At 38.5% G+C, this 14,408-nt stretch overlaps 1 protein-coding gene across 1 annotated transcript; it reads right to left on the bottom strand.

Annotated features, from left to right (window-relative positions):
* Positions 1-788: 788 nt before the first annotated feature.
* On the bottom strand, positions 789-2,519 carry LOC109047424 (uncharacterized protein C11orf87 homolog). Its single transcript, XM_019065139.2, has 2 exons — positions 2,367-2,519; positions 789-1,914 (listed from the first exon to the last, which is right to left on the bottom strand). The coding sequence occupies exon 2, from the start codon at positions 1,785-1,787 to the stop codon at positions 1,350-1,352; it is 438 nt and encodes a 145-aa protein (XP_018920684.1). The 5' UTR covers positions 1,788-1,914; positions 2,367-2,519; the 3' UTR covers positions 789-1,349.
* Between the last annotated feature and the right edge of the window lie 11,889 nt (positions 2,520-14,408).

Below are 14,408 nucleotides of genomic sequence, written 5' to 3'. Positions count from 1 at the left end.
TTGCACTTCTATCTTGAAAAAGCCACTGAGATAAAGGAAAATCCCAATATTTGTCGAAAAAAACAACAATGTTGCCTAAAAGAGTAACACCTAAGAGTTTCTGAAACCCAAAACAAAGGAAATTGTTGCGAGTTGTGTTGAAGTTCTACATGAAGAAGACCATCGTCTCTGTCCTTATTTCAGCACTGGACAGCGTCTGTACAGACTTTATACAAGAGAACCGTCCTTTAACTCTGAGGAACTTCACTATTCCTTCACCACTGAGTAATAAACTCTGAAGTACTGGCAGCATGTCCAGAATTTTTCCTCCAAACGCTAATGGCAGGTCTGTCATAATTTGTAGACAATCCTAATGGTATAAAACAAAATCCTACTGGATTTACTGAAATTCTAGAAAGAAAAAAAAATCATTAGCTAAAAGAGGCTTGAGAAACACAATAGGCACCTCAGTTCATCCAGAGGGATGTTCTTTGATTCTTAGACAATTCACATTTGATCCAGTTTGGATTGGTTCCAAAATATGATTCTGTAAAATCCTACTGAATTTGATTCTTAGTTTTTGTTGTTGTTGTAATGCTCCGAATTATAATAGAAATCCATTATTGGGTTGAATGATCAATGTCTTTTTTCCCCAGAATTTTAATTCTATATATATTATCTTATTTGATTCATAGAGGACTCCTGTTTAGTCACAATTGGACTGGATCTGAGTTATGATAGAAATCCCATTAATATTCAGTAATATACTTTTAGGTTAATTAACTGATTTTTTTTACTGATTAATTTTATTATTTTTTAGAAGATTTTCATTTGATCCCATCAATAAAATGGCAAGCATTAAATGATATCCTACTGGATTTACTGATTAATGTCGTTTTCAGAATTCAGGAGTTTATTTGATTCATCAAGGGTTTCTGTTTGATCTCATTGGCATTGACTCCTAATTTTAATATAAAATCCATTCATATTCAATAAGATCTTTTCAAATTAATTGATTTTTTCCCCACGAATTTTCTTAGTATTATTATTTCATTTTTATGAAATTCTCATGTGATCCCATCAATTAGTATTCAACAAAATCCTGCTATTAACTCATTTTATCCAGAAGGATCTCACTCGATACTCTTTAGGATTGACCAGCAATTATGATAGAAATTCCTTAGTCTTCAACAGTCTTTCTCAAAAACCACTGAAGACCGTTCCTAGATTTCTTCCAAAGCCTCCTCCGGGATCTACGATGAAAACTCATCAACTCTAATGCTTATACAAAGAATCGATATATTCCGTAGGTAATATCATAAGAATACAGAGGTTATTTACATCGTCCTCCGAAGGCTGGCACTGCGTTATCAAGACACAGCGACCGATTCCAACAAGTCCTCATCCTTGGTCTGTCCCGAGTGTCTCACGTCCTCTGTCACGCCAGGATCCTCCGTGTTTGGATCACTTTTGCGCGCTGCCGCGGGGGGTCTCACCATGACGCACTGCCGGACCACCGGCTTGCCTTTGACCGTTTTGGGACTGCAGTTGTCGCGCTCGTATTCCTCCTGGGCTTTCTGTATCTTGCGCTTTTTCATCTTGCTTTTGTGAAAGTGGAAGGTCGTGACGGACACGAATATTATCCCAATGATCATCGCGATGAGCACGAAAAGCACGACGGTGGAGGAGAACGCCTGGAACAGCTGATCCACCCGATCAAAGCAGGTGCCATTGCTGGTCCGAGCGGTTCCGTTTAAGGCACAGTGGGGAATGGAAAGTGCCAGTCTCTCCAAGGTCCGGGCACTCATTTAGTCCGGGTCGGGCAGTGTCTGTATTGCAGGGAAGAATCGAGGAGACGAAAGCGAAGAGAAATGTCCAGCCCTGCGAACGCGCGCGCTATATTGCTTTCATTTCTCTTGAGGGAAATAAGTCCACCTAAAATAGATCCAAAGAGGAATCCAGCGTTAGAGAAGAGCATGTGCGCAGAGAGGGCAATTACATTTCTAGTCACGTTGCAGTCTGACGTGGAAAGCGTCCTTTAAAACACTTTCAGATCCACACCTTTGACGCATACACACATGATCTGTTTAAGAACAAAGGCGAGCTAATTCGCGCGCGCGCTGGTCGCGAACTTTGCGCAAACAATGTCGCGTTATATTCTCTCAGCCCGTGCTCCTTTCCCCCCAAGCTAGTCTTTTCCAATTACAAAAAGCATTCATTTCTCAAGCTTCAGCATTCATTTCTCAACTGCGGCATTCCTTCAGATCAGCCAGCAGCAGGGCTGTGCATCAGTTACTGTCTGAAGAAACCCGTAAACAGTGAAAAGTAACAGCTAGCTTCATCAGTCAAATGAGCATGCGAAGATCTAGATTAAGACCGGTGGTTACCTGCCTCTACTGTGAGATGTCGCTGCTCCGGAGGCGAAGACCGCTCGCGGTTGCAAATTCTGGAGAAAAAGGAGCGGAATCCAGCCAATCGCTGCGGCTCGCAATGACGTATCGCCTTTGATAAACCAACCGCTCCAGTAGCCTCTTTCAGCCATACAGTGTGTTTAGAGGACTATGCATGTTTTGTGATTCAAATGTATTGGTTTACGTGCTGTCCCCTGCATGCTATTAGTGCTGCACCCGCATTTATGATAACTTTACGCAGAAGGGAATTGGATGCGACTGCTTTATAGCATTAGGCATGAGAATAAAGAGCTAACCATCTTTCAGCAGTATTTGTTATAGAAATAAGAAATGTTTGCTTTCTGGGTCGCGCAATCTGTCATTTGGTGCCACTAGAACGGTATCGATGGAATCATTTTAAACAAAACTTTGTATGATGTAATTCAAAGTAAACACTGGCAGTCCCAGTCTGAAACTGATCGCAATGATACTGAAAGCGTATGGATGCTCAGGTGAATGGGACTATTAGACTGCTGCACGCGCTTTCGCTAACATTTGTGTTTACTGAAACGTTTGAGAACACCACCGAAGCGTCGTGTTGAATGTTTTTAATAGTGAATGCTTGGTGTCAGTTTATTGTCACGAGTTTAACCTGAGTGCCGTTCCTGTTTTGTCAGCTAAACAGATTTCCAAGCGTTTTTGTGCTCAAATGAGAACGCCATCATCGTGCCCATAACCACACGATGAACCACACAACAGCACAAGCAGCGCGTGATTGAACTAGACTGCCATTTGAGCTGCATGTTCGCCATTCATAACCGACTCGAGAACGCCTTATAAATTCCGATTCAGTTACTGCAAACAGAATGCAGAATTATTATTTTTTTAATGATAGCGACATTTGTTTTCAGTATTTTATGCTCATAAGCATGCTGTGAAATGATAATCAGTGACGCCACACACACATATAAATAAGGTGCACAGATCTGAAAATTGTTGCAGTTTTTGAATTTAATAGGCCTATGGTAATAAATGTATATAGGTCTATAAATTCTAAATTGCATTATCAGCATTAGATGAAACCACTGACCAAAAAAATTTATGACAAGTATTTTGACTTTTCTATTTGTGCTGTTTCATGAATTCTTTTGTATGTCTATTTTTGAATAATAGGCCATTTGATTGCAACTTACCACATACAGCGTGACATCTGTTATTAGTAGACTGGTGACAATTTTTTTTAGCTCAATATTTTATATGTAATTAAAAATGTCGGTCAATATTTTTCCATATTATCCATATTTTTGCAATTCTAATTCAACATGTTTTGTTGTCCAAATCTACTCGAATACCAATTTTGCAGCAAGGAAGCCAGTTTACCAATTTTGAAGTTTATCCTCAAAATGTAGACCCTAACGTTATCCACATGACACTGTTCAGAAGGTCTTTGTCGCTTGCGGTACATTGACTCTTAGGACAGGGTTTGAAAAAGGGCACAAGACTGTCGAATAAAATTACAGTGTGCAGGTCTGTCCAATTAAATAATTGGACACCCTGTCAAGATACGAGCAAGAGCATTAAACCCCTCAGAGACCCTCACCCTGACCTCCAAGATGAAGATGATCTAGACCTGTAGCCCTCAAACTGAGAATTATTGCATTCCAGTGAGAAATCAGCTGGGTAAAAAAAATTATTGTTGATGTCGATGTAGGCGGAAACATAAAGCCTGTCACACGTTCTTCTTTAGATCTGAAAAAAAAAGGAAGTGGTCAAATAATGTTTTAATTTATGGATTTTTTTCTTTTTTTTTTTCTGAATATGACAAACAATGTAAAGACTCTCTGTGATTGCTATCAAAACATGCTGTGTTTATTTTAGCATCCTGACCAATAGCATAAGCTTGGGGGGGGACTATCTATTTTTTTGACCAATGGCAGATGGAGGGATTGTATGGAAAAGCAATAATCACCTTTAACATTATTTGATGGCTGTCTGGAATGCTTGATTCTGATTGGTCAAGTTATTTGCCTAATTAGCACCAGATAGTTGCAATAGCCAATCAATTTTCAGCAAAACTGAGCTATTTGAATCAATAGCTAATTAAGTATATTATGAAAATACTGACTGAACATAACATCAAAATTCCTGTACATATCCTGGCATACTGAGGCATTTAATTGACCGCAGTGTGTCTGGAAGTTTCTAGTATATCTGGGCTGTGTTCCACTCCACTTTAGGACACACACTCGCAAACTTCCTTAAGCACTTCCCCTCGGGGGAATCCCTGCTGCCATTCTGAAGTGTGTTCCACTTCATGACGTGGACGAAAGTAGTTTATATGGACAGACCCTCGACCCCTCGATTTTGGGAAGTTAGCGAGTGAAGGGCATAAAAAATGGACTAAGAGCTTGATTAGCTGATTCAGGTGTGCTTAATTAGGGTTGGAGCTAAGCTCTGCAGGACAGTGGCCCTCTAGGACAGAGTTTGGAAGTCCCCTGATGTAAAGTACAGACTGTGAATTTTCTTTTGACATATATTTGTATTTATATTGTATTTATGTGAATAAATCTCATAATAAGTCTTATTATTCCCCCGAAAATCAAAAGAAAAAAAAGAAAAAATACATATTTTGTTTAAAACCTTATGCTCAATTATTTTTTTATTTATTTATTCTGTTATGAATTGTTAGTCATCATGATGATTTGAATGATATATATATATTTACTTTAATACAGTAAAAATACTGTGTATGAAAATAAGGAAATAGTAGAAATATTTAATAATAAATGTTACAAAATTGCTTGCAAATAAATGTCGAATGCATTATAGTAATGAACATTTTAGAGGGAAATTAATTGTCTTGAAAGTACTTAACTGTTATGAAAATAATGTCACAGTGCAAAAATATAAGATTTAAAAAATAAATAAATAAACAAGTAAATAACATTTTAAAAGCCCTAAATCCAAACATGACCTGAAGGTTTTTTTTGTTTGTTTGTTTTTTGTGTGAAATTCAACTAGGTACAAATTCTCTCCAGCTTTCAGATGTCAAGTAAAATGTTGAATCTTCCGTAATGAGAAATAAACATGTTGGCCCTCGGGAGCCTCACATTCCTGGCCATATGCTGAGATACAGTACAAGGTGTTAACCTTCAAGTAAAGTTTGTTAATGAATTTCACATACCGTCATACACAAGCGTCCCTCATGTACTACTACTAAAGACAGAGCGTTTTAATTGGCCACTTATCTGTTCCAAAGACCTGCCCAATCCCCGTAGAGATTAATTACTACATCATTTGTACTGTGCTCGATAAATGTGCAAAGTGACCTCCATTACTGCTCCACCTGCTCAGCATCCTCTGTCAATTAATCTTTCAGAATCCAGTTCCTCTGATAATCGTTGGAGTGACCAGATTAATAATTTCAGCATAATACCATGTAAATTTTGACCCGGTGTACAATAAAACAGCAAACTTAAATCTCAGACTCACTGTAAATTGAACAGGGAACCCCAGTCATATCTAGAGACCAGAATATTGTGGAGATTTTGGGGTGGGCACGGTTTACAAACCCCTTATTTTTTGAAAGATTTTATATGATTATATAAAAATATAAAATACTAAAAGTCCTAAAATCAAACTTCACCTGAACAACTGCATACAGCAGCTACACCAGGACAACCACCAATACAATGCATGAGAATTTTTTTTTTTTTTTTTTTTATATATATATTTAAATAAAGAACATTGTAAATCACTCACTAAATCCACCACTCACATTTGTCACAGAAAGTCTTAAAATCTAGTTTTGACTGTTGTTTTGGTGTCCTGAAGTCCTCTTCATCATTTTGCCATCAGTTCTATATGGGACAGACATCACAGAACAAAAGCATCTGTACATCAAGTACATCCATTCTACTCGGATTGAGCTGAAAAAGGAATAATCATCCAACTTCAAGGACATAAGTGTAGTCCTATCATCCAGAATAACCTGCTTTGACATGCAGTTAAAATGTGTCTTTTTATGAGGTGGAGACTGAAGCAATAAATAATAGTCCCCAAGGTTCTTAATTAAAATGATGATCCTAACCTTGAATATGGTTATGAACTGCTGTAATGTTAATGGTAGACAGCACTTACAAGCACTTCTATATTTGCTGGCATGGGGGGTGGGGGATTGTTCTGTAAAATGTGAAAAGCTTTAAATAAAATATTTTTGAGGTACGTTAATAAATATGTTATGTAGATTAAAACTCTGCACATTTAAGGCTTTTCTGAAGAGGCACATCATGGGATGCTTTCACAGTGTTCACAGAGTTAACATTTATCCTGGACATTTGTTCGCTACATGCTTTCCCTATCCAGTCAATCTCATCCAGTTTTATTTTTAATGAAGCACAGGCCTTCAGAGAAAAAAATTTTTAAGATCACATAAATTCAGTCCACTGTGTCCAAACTTTTGATATCATCAGGGTTGTGCAGCATTCAGAATTAAACTGAACAGAATGCCTTTTTAATTCCAATTCTGTTCCTTTTGAAATAAGGCAGTATTTCAGAATTTAAAGAAAGAAAGTATAGAAGGCAAATAAATCAATACAGCTGTCAGGTTTTTTTTGTTTTTTTTTTAAATGTAGATATAAATGTAATATAACCTGCAATATATGAAACATCCTTCAAACATTAGAACCCACCAATTGTCAATATGATTTTATTCCATCATGTTTTTTAAAGCAAATTGTAGATAGCATAGGCCTGATCTTCTGTCTTTATCAATATCTGTCTGAGTACCGGTACGGTCCCTGACTGCCTAAAACATGCTTCCGTCACTCCCTTTTGAAAGAAACCCTATCTTGATGTTTCTGTGCCAAGTCATTTTAGACCGATTTCTAATCTCCTGTTTATTTAAAAAAAATTAGAAAAGGTTGTTCTCACTCAGCTAGTCTTTTTCAAATTCATTATACAAAACTTTTCAGTCAGGTTATAGAAAATTACATAGTACTGAATCTGTTTTACTGAAAGTTACAAATAATATTATGTTGGCTACCGATAACGGGAATGCTGTTGCCTTAGTTCAGCATTTGATATGGATGATCACAAAATTTTTATTTCTCGATTATCTAGGCATTCAGGGTACCGTTTTAAAATGGTTTCAGTCATATTTAAAGTTCTCTGTGTTTATTGGAAAACATACTTCTTCAGTAGCACATCTTTCCCGTGGTGTTCTGCAAGGATCAACCCTTGCTCCAACACTTTTCTCTTTATACATGCTGTCATATGGATCCATGTTTTCCAAACATGGAGTATCGTTTCATTTATATGCTGATGACACCCAATTGTACCTCCCACTTAAACGTAAAGATTTGTGTTCTACTGAGGTTCTGCTTGCACGCTTACGGGACCTGAAATCATGGCTTTCACAAAAAAATTTGGCCTTGAATGAGAAAAAAAACCTGAAGTTGTATTGTTTGGACCAAGTGATTTTTATGACTGTGGTGATCTGGATCTAAGCTTTGTAAGTTCTCATGTTACTCAGTGTGTGAAAAACCTTGGTGTTTTATATGACTGAGGACTTCGTTTCGATAAACAGATTAATTATGTGGTCAAATCATGCTTTTTCCATTTACGCCGCCTTGCAAAAGTTAAAACATTTCTCTACTTGAAGAACTTTGAAACAGTTATTTATAGGTTTATCACCACACGTTTTGACTATTGCAATTCACTTTATTATGGACTTAATAGTTCATCTATTAGGTGTCTACAATTTGTTCAGACGCTGCAGCTTAGGCTCGGTAGTTGAAAATTTTATTACTCCTATTACTCCTATATGCATTAATCCTATTTTAATGTCTCTGCACTGGTCACCGATTAAATTTAGAATAGAGTTCATTTAATTAAAATTGTAGTCTTTGTTTATAAATCTTTACATGGCTTAGCACCAGGTTACCTCTCTGTCATAATCCAACTAGGTCCCTTAGGTCTGGGGATCTTTCATTACTCTCTGTTTACAGATCTAGCCTAAAATATAGAGGGGACCGAGCTTTTGCGATAGTAGGCCCTATATGGAACAGCTTAGTGTTGTCAATTCAAATGGTATCATCTCTCTCTATTTTTAAATCTAAGCTTAAATCTTATTTATTATCTGTTGCGTTTAAGAACAAATGAATTTTGCCATGTGTATTTTACATTGCTGATTGTAGTTTCTATTTTATGTATTGTTTCTAATGTTCTGTACAGCACTTTGGTCAACCTTTGGGTTGTTTTAAATGTGCTTTATAAATAAATAATAATAATAATTAATATGAAACCATAGTATTAAACGCTAGCTTTTTGATACACCTATAGCATAGTTACACATTCTGATACTGATTTAATTATTTTTTTCACTTCCAGTTTTCTAAACATCTCAGGAGTTTCCATTCCAAACAAGCCTGAGCCATTCCTGCACAGCCATGACATGTCTCTCTATAGCATTCTCTGCGTGCTGTTGTTATTGCCCCCTCATCAATCTCAAAAATTCAAAAACTGTGAGAGGCTTTCAGTGCTATAAAGTGTCATTTCCACATAAATCAATCTTACATCTCTAGTGCATACAATCTTAAAAATAAAGGTGCTTCACGATGCCATGGAAGAACCTTTTTGTCTAAATGGTTCCATAAAGAACTTTTAACATCTGAAGAACCTGTTTGACAAAAGGTTATTTGTGGTGAAAGAAGGTTCTTCAGATTATAAAAAGGTAAGAAGGAGATGGTTCTTTAAAGAACCTTTGACTGAATGGTTCTTTGTGGAACCAAAAATGGTTCTTCTATGGCATCACTGTGAAGAATCTTTTGAAGCACCTTTATTTTTAAGAGTGTAGTAATGAAACACATTACTGAACTCGGGGTGATACTCATCTGTGACAGCTAACGTGAAAAGAAACAGCTGCATCCTCCCACATCTCTACATGTAAGTGTCCCCTCTAAATACAAAGTCAGGTGATGCTCCCTCTGTCTGTGTGGAGCAGATTTATGCTGTGATTCTGTGACTCTCAATGTAAATGGAGGTTACGGGTGGAGGAGTTCATGACGTGGGAGGGAAAGTGGTTTTGCTCCACCCATCACATGTTAACTAAAACACACGTCTGTTGGTGTTAGCCATGTGTGCCGGAGGTTTGGAAGATCAGACTCTGTCTCCATCCAGTGGAGGTTTCATGTCAATCTTAGATAGATAGTTAGATAGACAGATAGATAGATAGATAGATAGATAGATAGATAGATAGATAGATAGATAGATAGATAGATAGATAGATAGATAGATGCTTCAGAACATCTGATTGTCTGTACAAAGGAGTTTTACATGGTTGGTGCCATAGATTAGGATTAGTGAACTAATAATAGTACAGAATCTGAAAATGTTTACAATGGGAATTTACAAGGTAGTCTGACTCTTTTATTATATGTGAAACTATACTAAAATATGCAATACTTACGTTTGGCCAAAAGAAATACTTCGTTTAAAATAGACCACCTATGTTTCTTTGGCACCCAAAAACGATGAAATTACGCACTTTCCTTGTCAAGAACTAATTCAGAAATTGTCAATATATTTTACTTCAGACATTAATAAGTAAGTAATCAATGTAATCAACTAAAAAAGTAATCAACTCTTTGTCCATAACTCTCAGTTGGCGCTTGACAACTTGGTATGGTTCACTTTTGGGGGGTTTCCACTGGGTACAGTACCTGGTACTTTTTAGTACCACTTTGGTTGAGGTTCCAAGTAAACCGTACCATTACCAAAATGTGACGTCTAAACTCTGCTGAACATTGATTGGCCGGAGAGAATCGTCACTATCTGCATCACTGAACTTGTGACACAAACACAAAAAAAAACACTAGATTTAAATCAGCACAGCCAGCAAAGGATCAAACGCAACTGTTTTGAGCAAGCGCACCTTTTTTAACAACAAAAAAGTTTCATTGTCTGTTGCAGAAGTACAGAAGTTCCTCTCGTTGATAGCAGAGGAGCAGATCCAGCGAGAGCTTGATGGGGCGACGCGGACTGAAAAAGTTTTAAGTCGTGGCAGTAGAGGTTGCGCAACTATAATGATATGGATGATCCTGCCCACTCTAAAGCGATACTACACTACAGTGGAAACGCAAGCCGAGCCGTACCATACTGAGCCGTGCCGAGTCGTACCACACAGTGGAAAAGCACCTTAATGGCACTTTTTCTGAGCAGCTTTCCAAGCATCTCGTGTTTGATCCCGTTTGCCTGTAGGAGGAAATTTTGGAGTGACAGTGTGAGGGACCTCTGGGACCAGCAGAGCTGTGAAATGGGCATCCTGGGACTTTCAAGTCAGGACCCTCTCTGGAGCCTCAGCAGGTTCTGAAGCAGCAGTGACAGGAAACTTAATGGCAGCCTTAACTGGGATTTCTGGAGTAGCCCTGACAAGATCTCTGAACCCAAGGCAGCTGGGAAAGGGAGCTGTGGCCATGTCTGAAACCTCTCATGCATTCGTGACACAGATTTCTGGGATCCGGATGCCAGTGGCAGGAACCTCTGGGGCGGCAGTGAAAGGGGCTTATAGGGACCTTGACAGGGACTCCATTATTAAAAATATGATTAGATGGTGCAATACCTAACTAACCTAACTTAACAAAAACTTAACTAACTATTTACAATACACATCCCTAGGCGAGTAATTCCGCAAGACAATAAAACTACCACCTCAAGCCAAGGCACCAGACGCAACCAAAGCCCACCAGCCCTGCAATACCCTAAGGCTGGAGGGATGGAGCAGCTAGCTTAACTAACCCAAAACTAAACTATTTACAATATGTACACATCCCTAGGCAAGTAGTTCCGCAAGACGCTAAAACTACCACCTCAAGCCACTGTGACCTGCCAGACCCGCAAGACACTAAGGCTGGAGGGATGGAGGGGCCACCCTTGTCACCCCATCAGACGAAAAGCTGACCCTCTCCTCCATGACCTACAGGGGGACCTGAAACATAAATAGAAATTGTACAAATTAGACAATCATACTTCATTAAGGTATTAAAAATACAACTTGTCATCTCTGCAGATTGACTAAATGACAGTTATTGAAAAGACAGGTATTAAAAGATAACGTAAGGAAGCTGATGTCCATATTCAGATACTCAAACCAAACCAACAAAAAGCCCAAAAATAAACAAATGGCAACATATCTTCAAAATCATTTTAGCTTACCTTGAACCAGTAATGAAAGAGCATCTCCTCCAGATGAAACCTCTGCTCTTGGTCGCTCTTCAGGCAAACTCGTATAAAACAGCAGCATTCTTTGCAAAAGATGGAGAGAAGTCTGGGCCTGGTTCCCCGATAACGCTCACTCTTAGCGCGGTAAGAAGACTTGAAAGATATATCTTACCAAAGTTGTTTATGTTCCTAAGTGTGTTCCCCGAAGTGTCCCTTAGGAAGCTTCTTAAGCACGCTGCCTCTTACGTCCGACGTTACAAAGGCGCCCTGTCCCAAGTGAAGGTGCTGAATAAGTTGGCATCGATTGCTCAGGAATCGATTTTCAACTTCACGCGAAGGGGCATTACGGCATTAAGAAAGACAACACGTTCTATGCAAATGAAACATTGCTCAAATTATTCCAGTAACATTTATTTTAACATAGTTTAAGTTATCCGTAAAATATAGACTATTAATTAAATTATCAAATTGTCAGTAATATGTTCACACGATATGTTGTGACGGGTAGACCCTCTCCCACGACCTCGATGAAGAAAAAAAAACCTTAGCGCTGCAAGCAGCTGGACTTCAGAGCTTAAAGCAAAATTCTGCCGCGTTACCCTGGCAAGCGCAGGTCTGAGAAGGTCCAGCAGCTCCATAATGAGTTGTCTTGGGAGGCGATTTTTGTTTTAAATATAGCACGTCAGGCAAAATGGGCTTAAGTTTTGCCAAATAAAAAAAAAAAAAATTTAACAAACGGCACCAAACCCGGCCGGTGCCGTCTTTGATTCAATACAAGGACATGTTGGATCGCTGCCATAGTTGGTCGCTTACTGGACACCACCATGCTTACCCATTTATAGATCTTAGCCATTTAGAGCCAAATTGTTTGCCAGATTTAATTATCAAAAGTGATTGCCAATTTAAACGCTTTAATGACATTACGAAATAGCCTAGACTAATTACCACCATATTAGTTCTGATACCAAATAAAGTCAGCTTCATAAATAGGCCTGTACAGAGGCGTGTCTACGTGGTAGCCAATTTCCTCAACTCACACAAAACTGGATGTTTTCTATCAAATATCTATCCCCCCCCCCACCGGATGTCTTGCGACAGACTTGTTTTAAGCAATTTTCTAACTGCATCTGGCAGTGGCGGATCCTGGCATGTGTAGCTGCCTACGTCGGCTTTCTTCTCCTCTTTATACTTAATTTTAGGCGGTTTCTATAGCGTGATATTTGACATATCGAGAGCGCATAATGTTATGTGATCCATGTAATGCGCGAGCACGAATCTCCACTCGCAAGTGGATTTCCTTCACTCACACAAAACTGGATGTGTGCTTTTAAATATACATTGTTCTTTTATGAATTGGCTCTGCTTTTGCTCAGAGATTACGTGTATGCTCAAACGTTCTTGCATCACTGAAGACTAGAAGCGCCTTTTTTTTCTAATTCAGATGAGGAGTAGGCTTATCTCATTAAATGGAAGCAAGCTGATTATAGTCAGCCTTAACTAAATAAAACAATAAAATAAATCCAAATTTATATAATTTCTTAACTTATAAATGTGCATTTATTCAATTGTTTTATTAAGTGCATTTGTATTTTGTTGTTTTTGTATATAGTTTTGCAATAAAAGCGTATTAACCAGGTTCCAGAGAAATAATCACTGATGGTGCTTCTAAAATTACTGAGGGTGCTCTAGTCTTAATGCCCATTTTCACATATTTTCTCCCGTCTATTGCTTTGGTCATCATTGTGTCAATCACTGCTACTTCGAGAGTGAATCCCACATAAATATGCAGATGTCCCCCCCGCCAACCTCTTTTGAGCCAGTGCCCCCAGACTGGCCACCCCATTTAAAATGCTCTAGACACGCCCCTGGGCCTGTATCCATTGCAAACATATTTTATTATTAGTCTTAAAATGTCCATAACATAAAATCATTTTTGAGCCACAACATTGTCAACATACCATAGTTTGACTTGTACTGCCCTGCGCTGATTTCTAAAGACTGCTGCAAAGTGGCGGCGACTAGCGTCTTGAGCTTAAACAACGCTAAGAAAGAGCTTACGAATGGTCCAGACCAACCTTACGAAAGTATGACTTACAGAAGATATACTTTGTGCCATAACATTAAGAGAGAGGTTAAGGAATAGGTTAAGAACTACTTAGCGATAAGAACGTTTTGGGGAACCGGGCACGGATTATCACCTTCAATATTACACATGGTCTCTAAGCTGTAAACCTGCAAGAGATTCCTCCATTATCCACAACAACATCTTTTATAAAAGCATTGTTTTTTTTTCCTGTTTTGTATGATTAAGAATTGCAATTGTCTTTCTCTGTTATAATGAAGTTCTCACCATTTGAGAAGCCTGGCTGGATCCACACATTGGTGTCCATCAAACTGATGTTGCTGCTGCCTGGGAAAAGGCTGGTGATCATCCTAAACAGCAGCGACCACAGCGACCACACTTATTTCGCATAGTACTTACTCGCCCCTCTCAAAATATTCAGGAGGGCAGTACCTCGCTGTCCCTGGAGGAAAGATTTTGCTTTACCACTTTTCTCACTTTACTCTGACTGGCATTAAATTTTAGTCAACAAAAAATAAAATTATCATTGGCTTTTCTTGTTTTGAGAATGGCGTTGTTAATATTTTGCTCTGTCCCGCCTGACTAACACATGGTCACTACAAATGCCAAAAAGGATCAAATACATATCACTGTAGGTGATGTAGGATGAGCTTTTCAGGAGGTCTCCACGGCCAAAAATCTAGCAATTTGACTATCAGGCATCATGATGGAAGACACCCCCCCCCCCACCCCCGATT

The sequence above is a fragment of the Cyprinus carpio genome, chromosome A15 (genome assembly GCF_018340385.1).
Source record: "Cyprinus carpio isolate SPL01 chromosome A15, ASM1834038v1, whole genome shotgun sequence".
Classification (NCBI taxonomy): domain Eukaryota; kingdom Metazoa; phylum Chordata; class Actinopteri; order Cypriniformes; family Cyprinidae; genus Cyprinus; species Cyprinus carpio.
The sequence above is the reverse complement of the archived record's forward strand: the minus strand, read 5'-3'. Positions and strand labels throughout refer to the sequence as shown.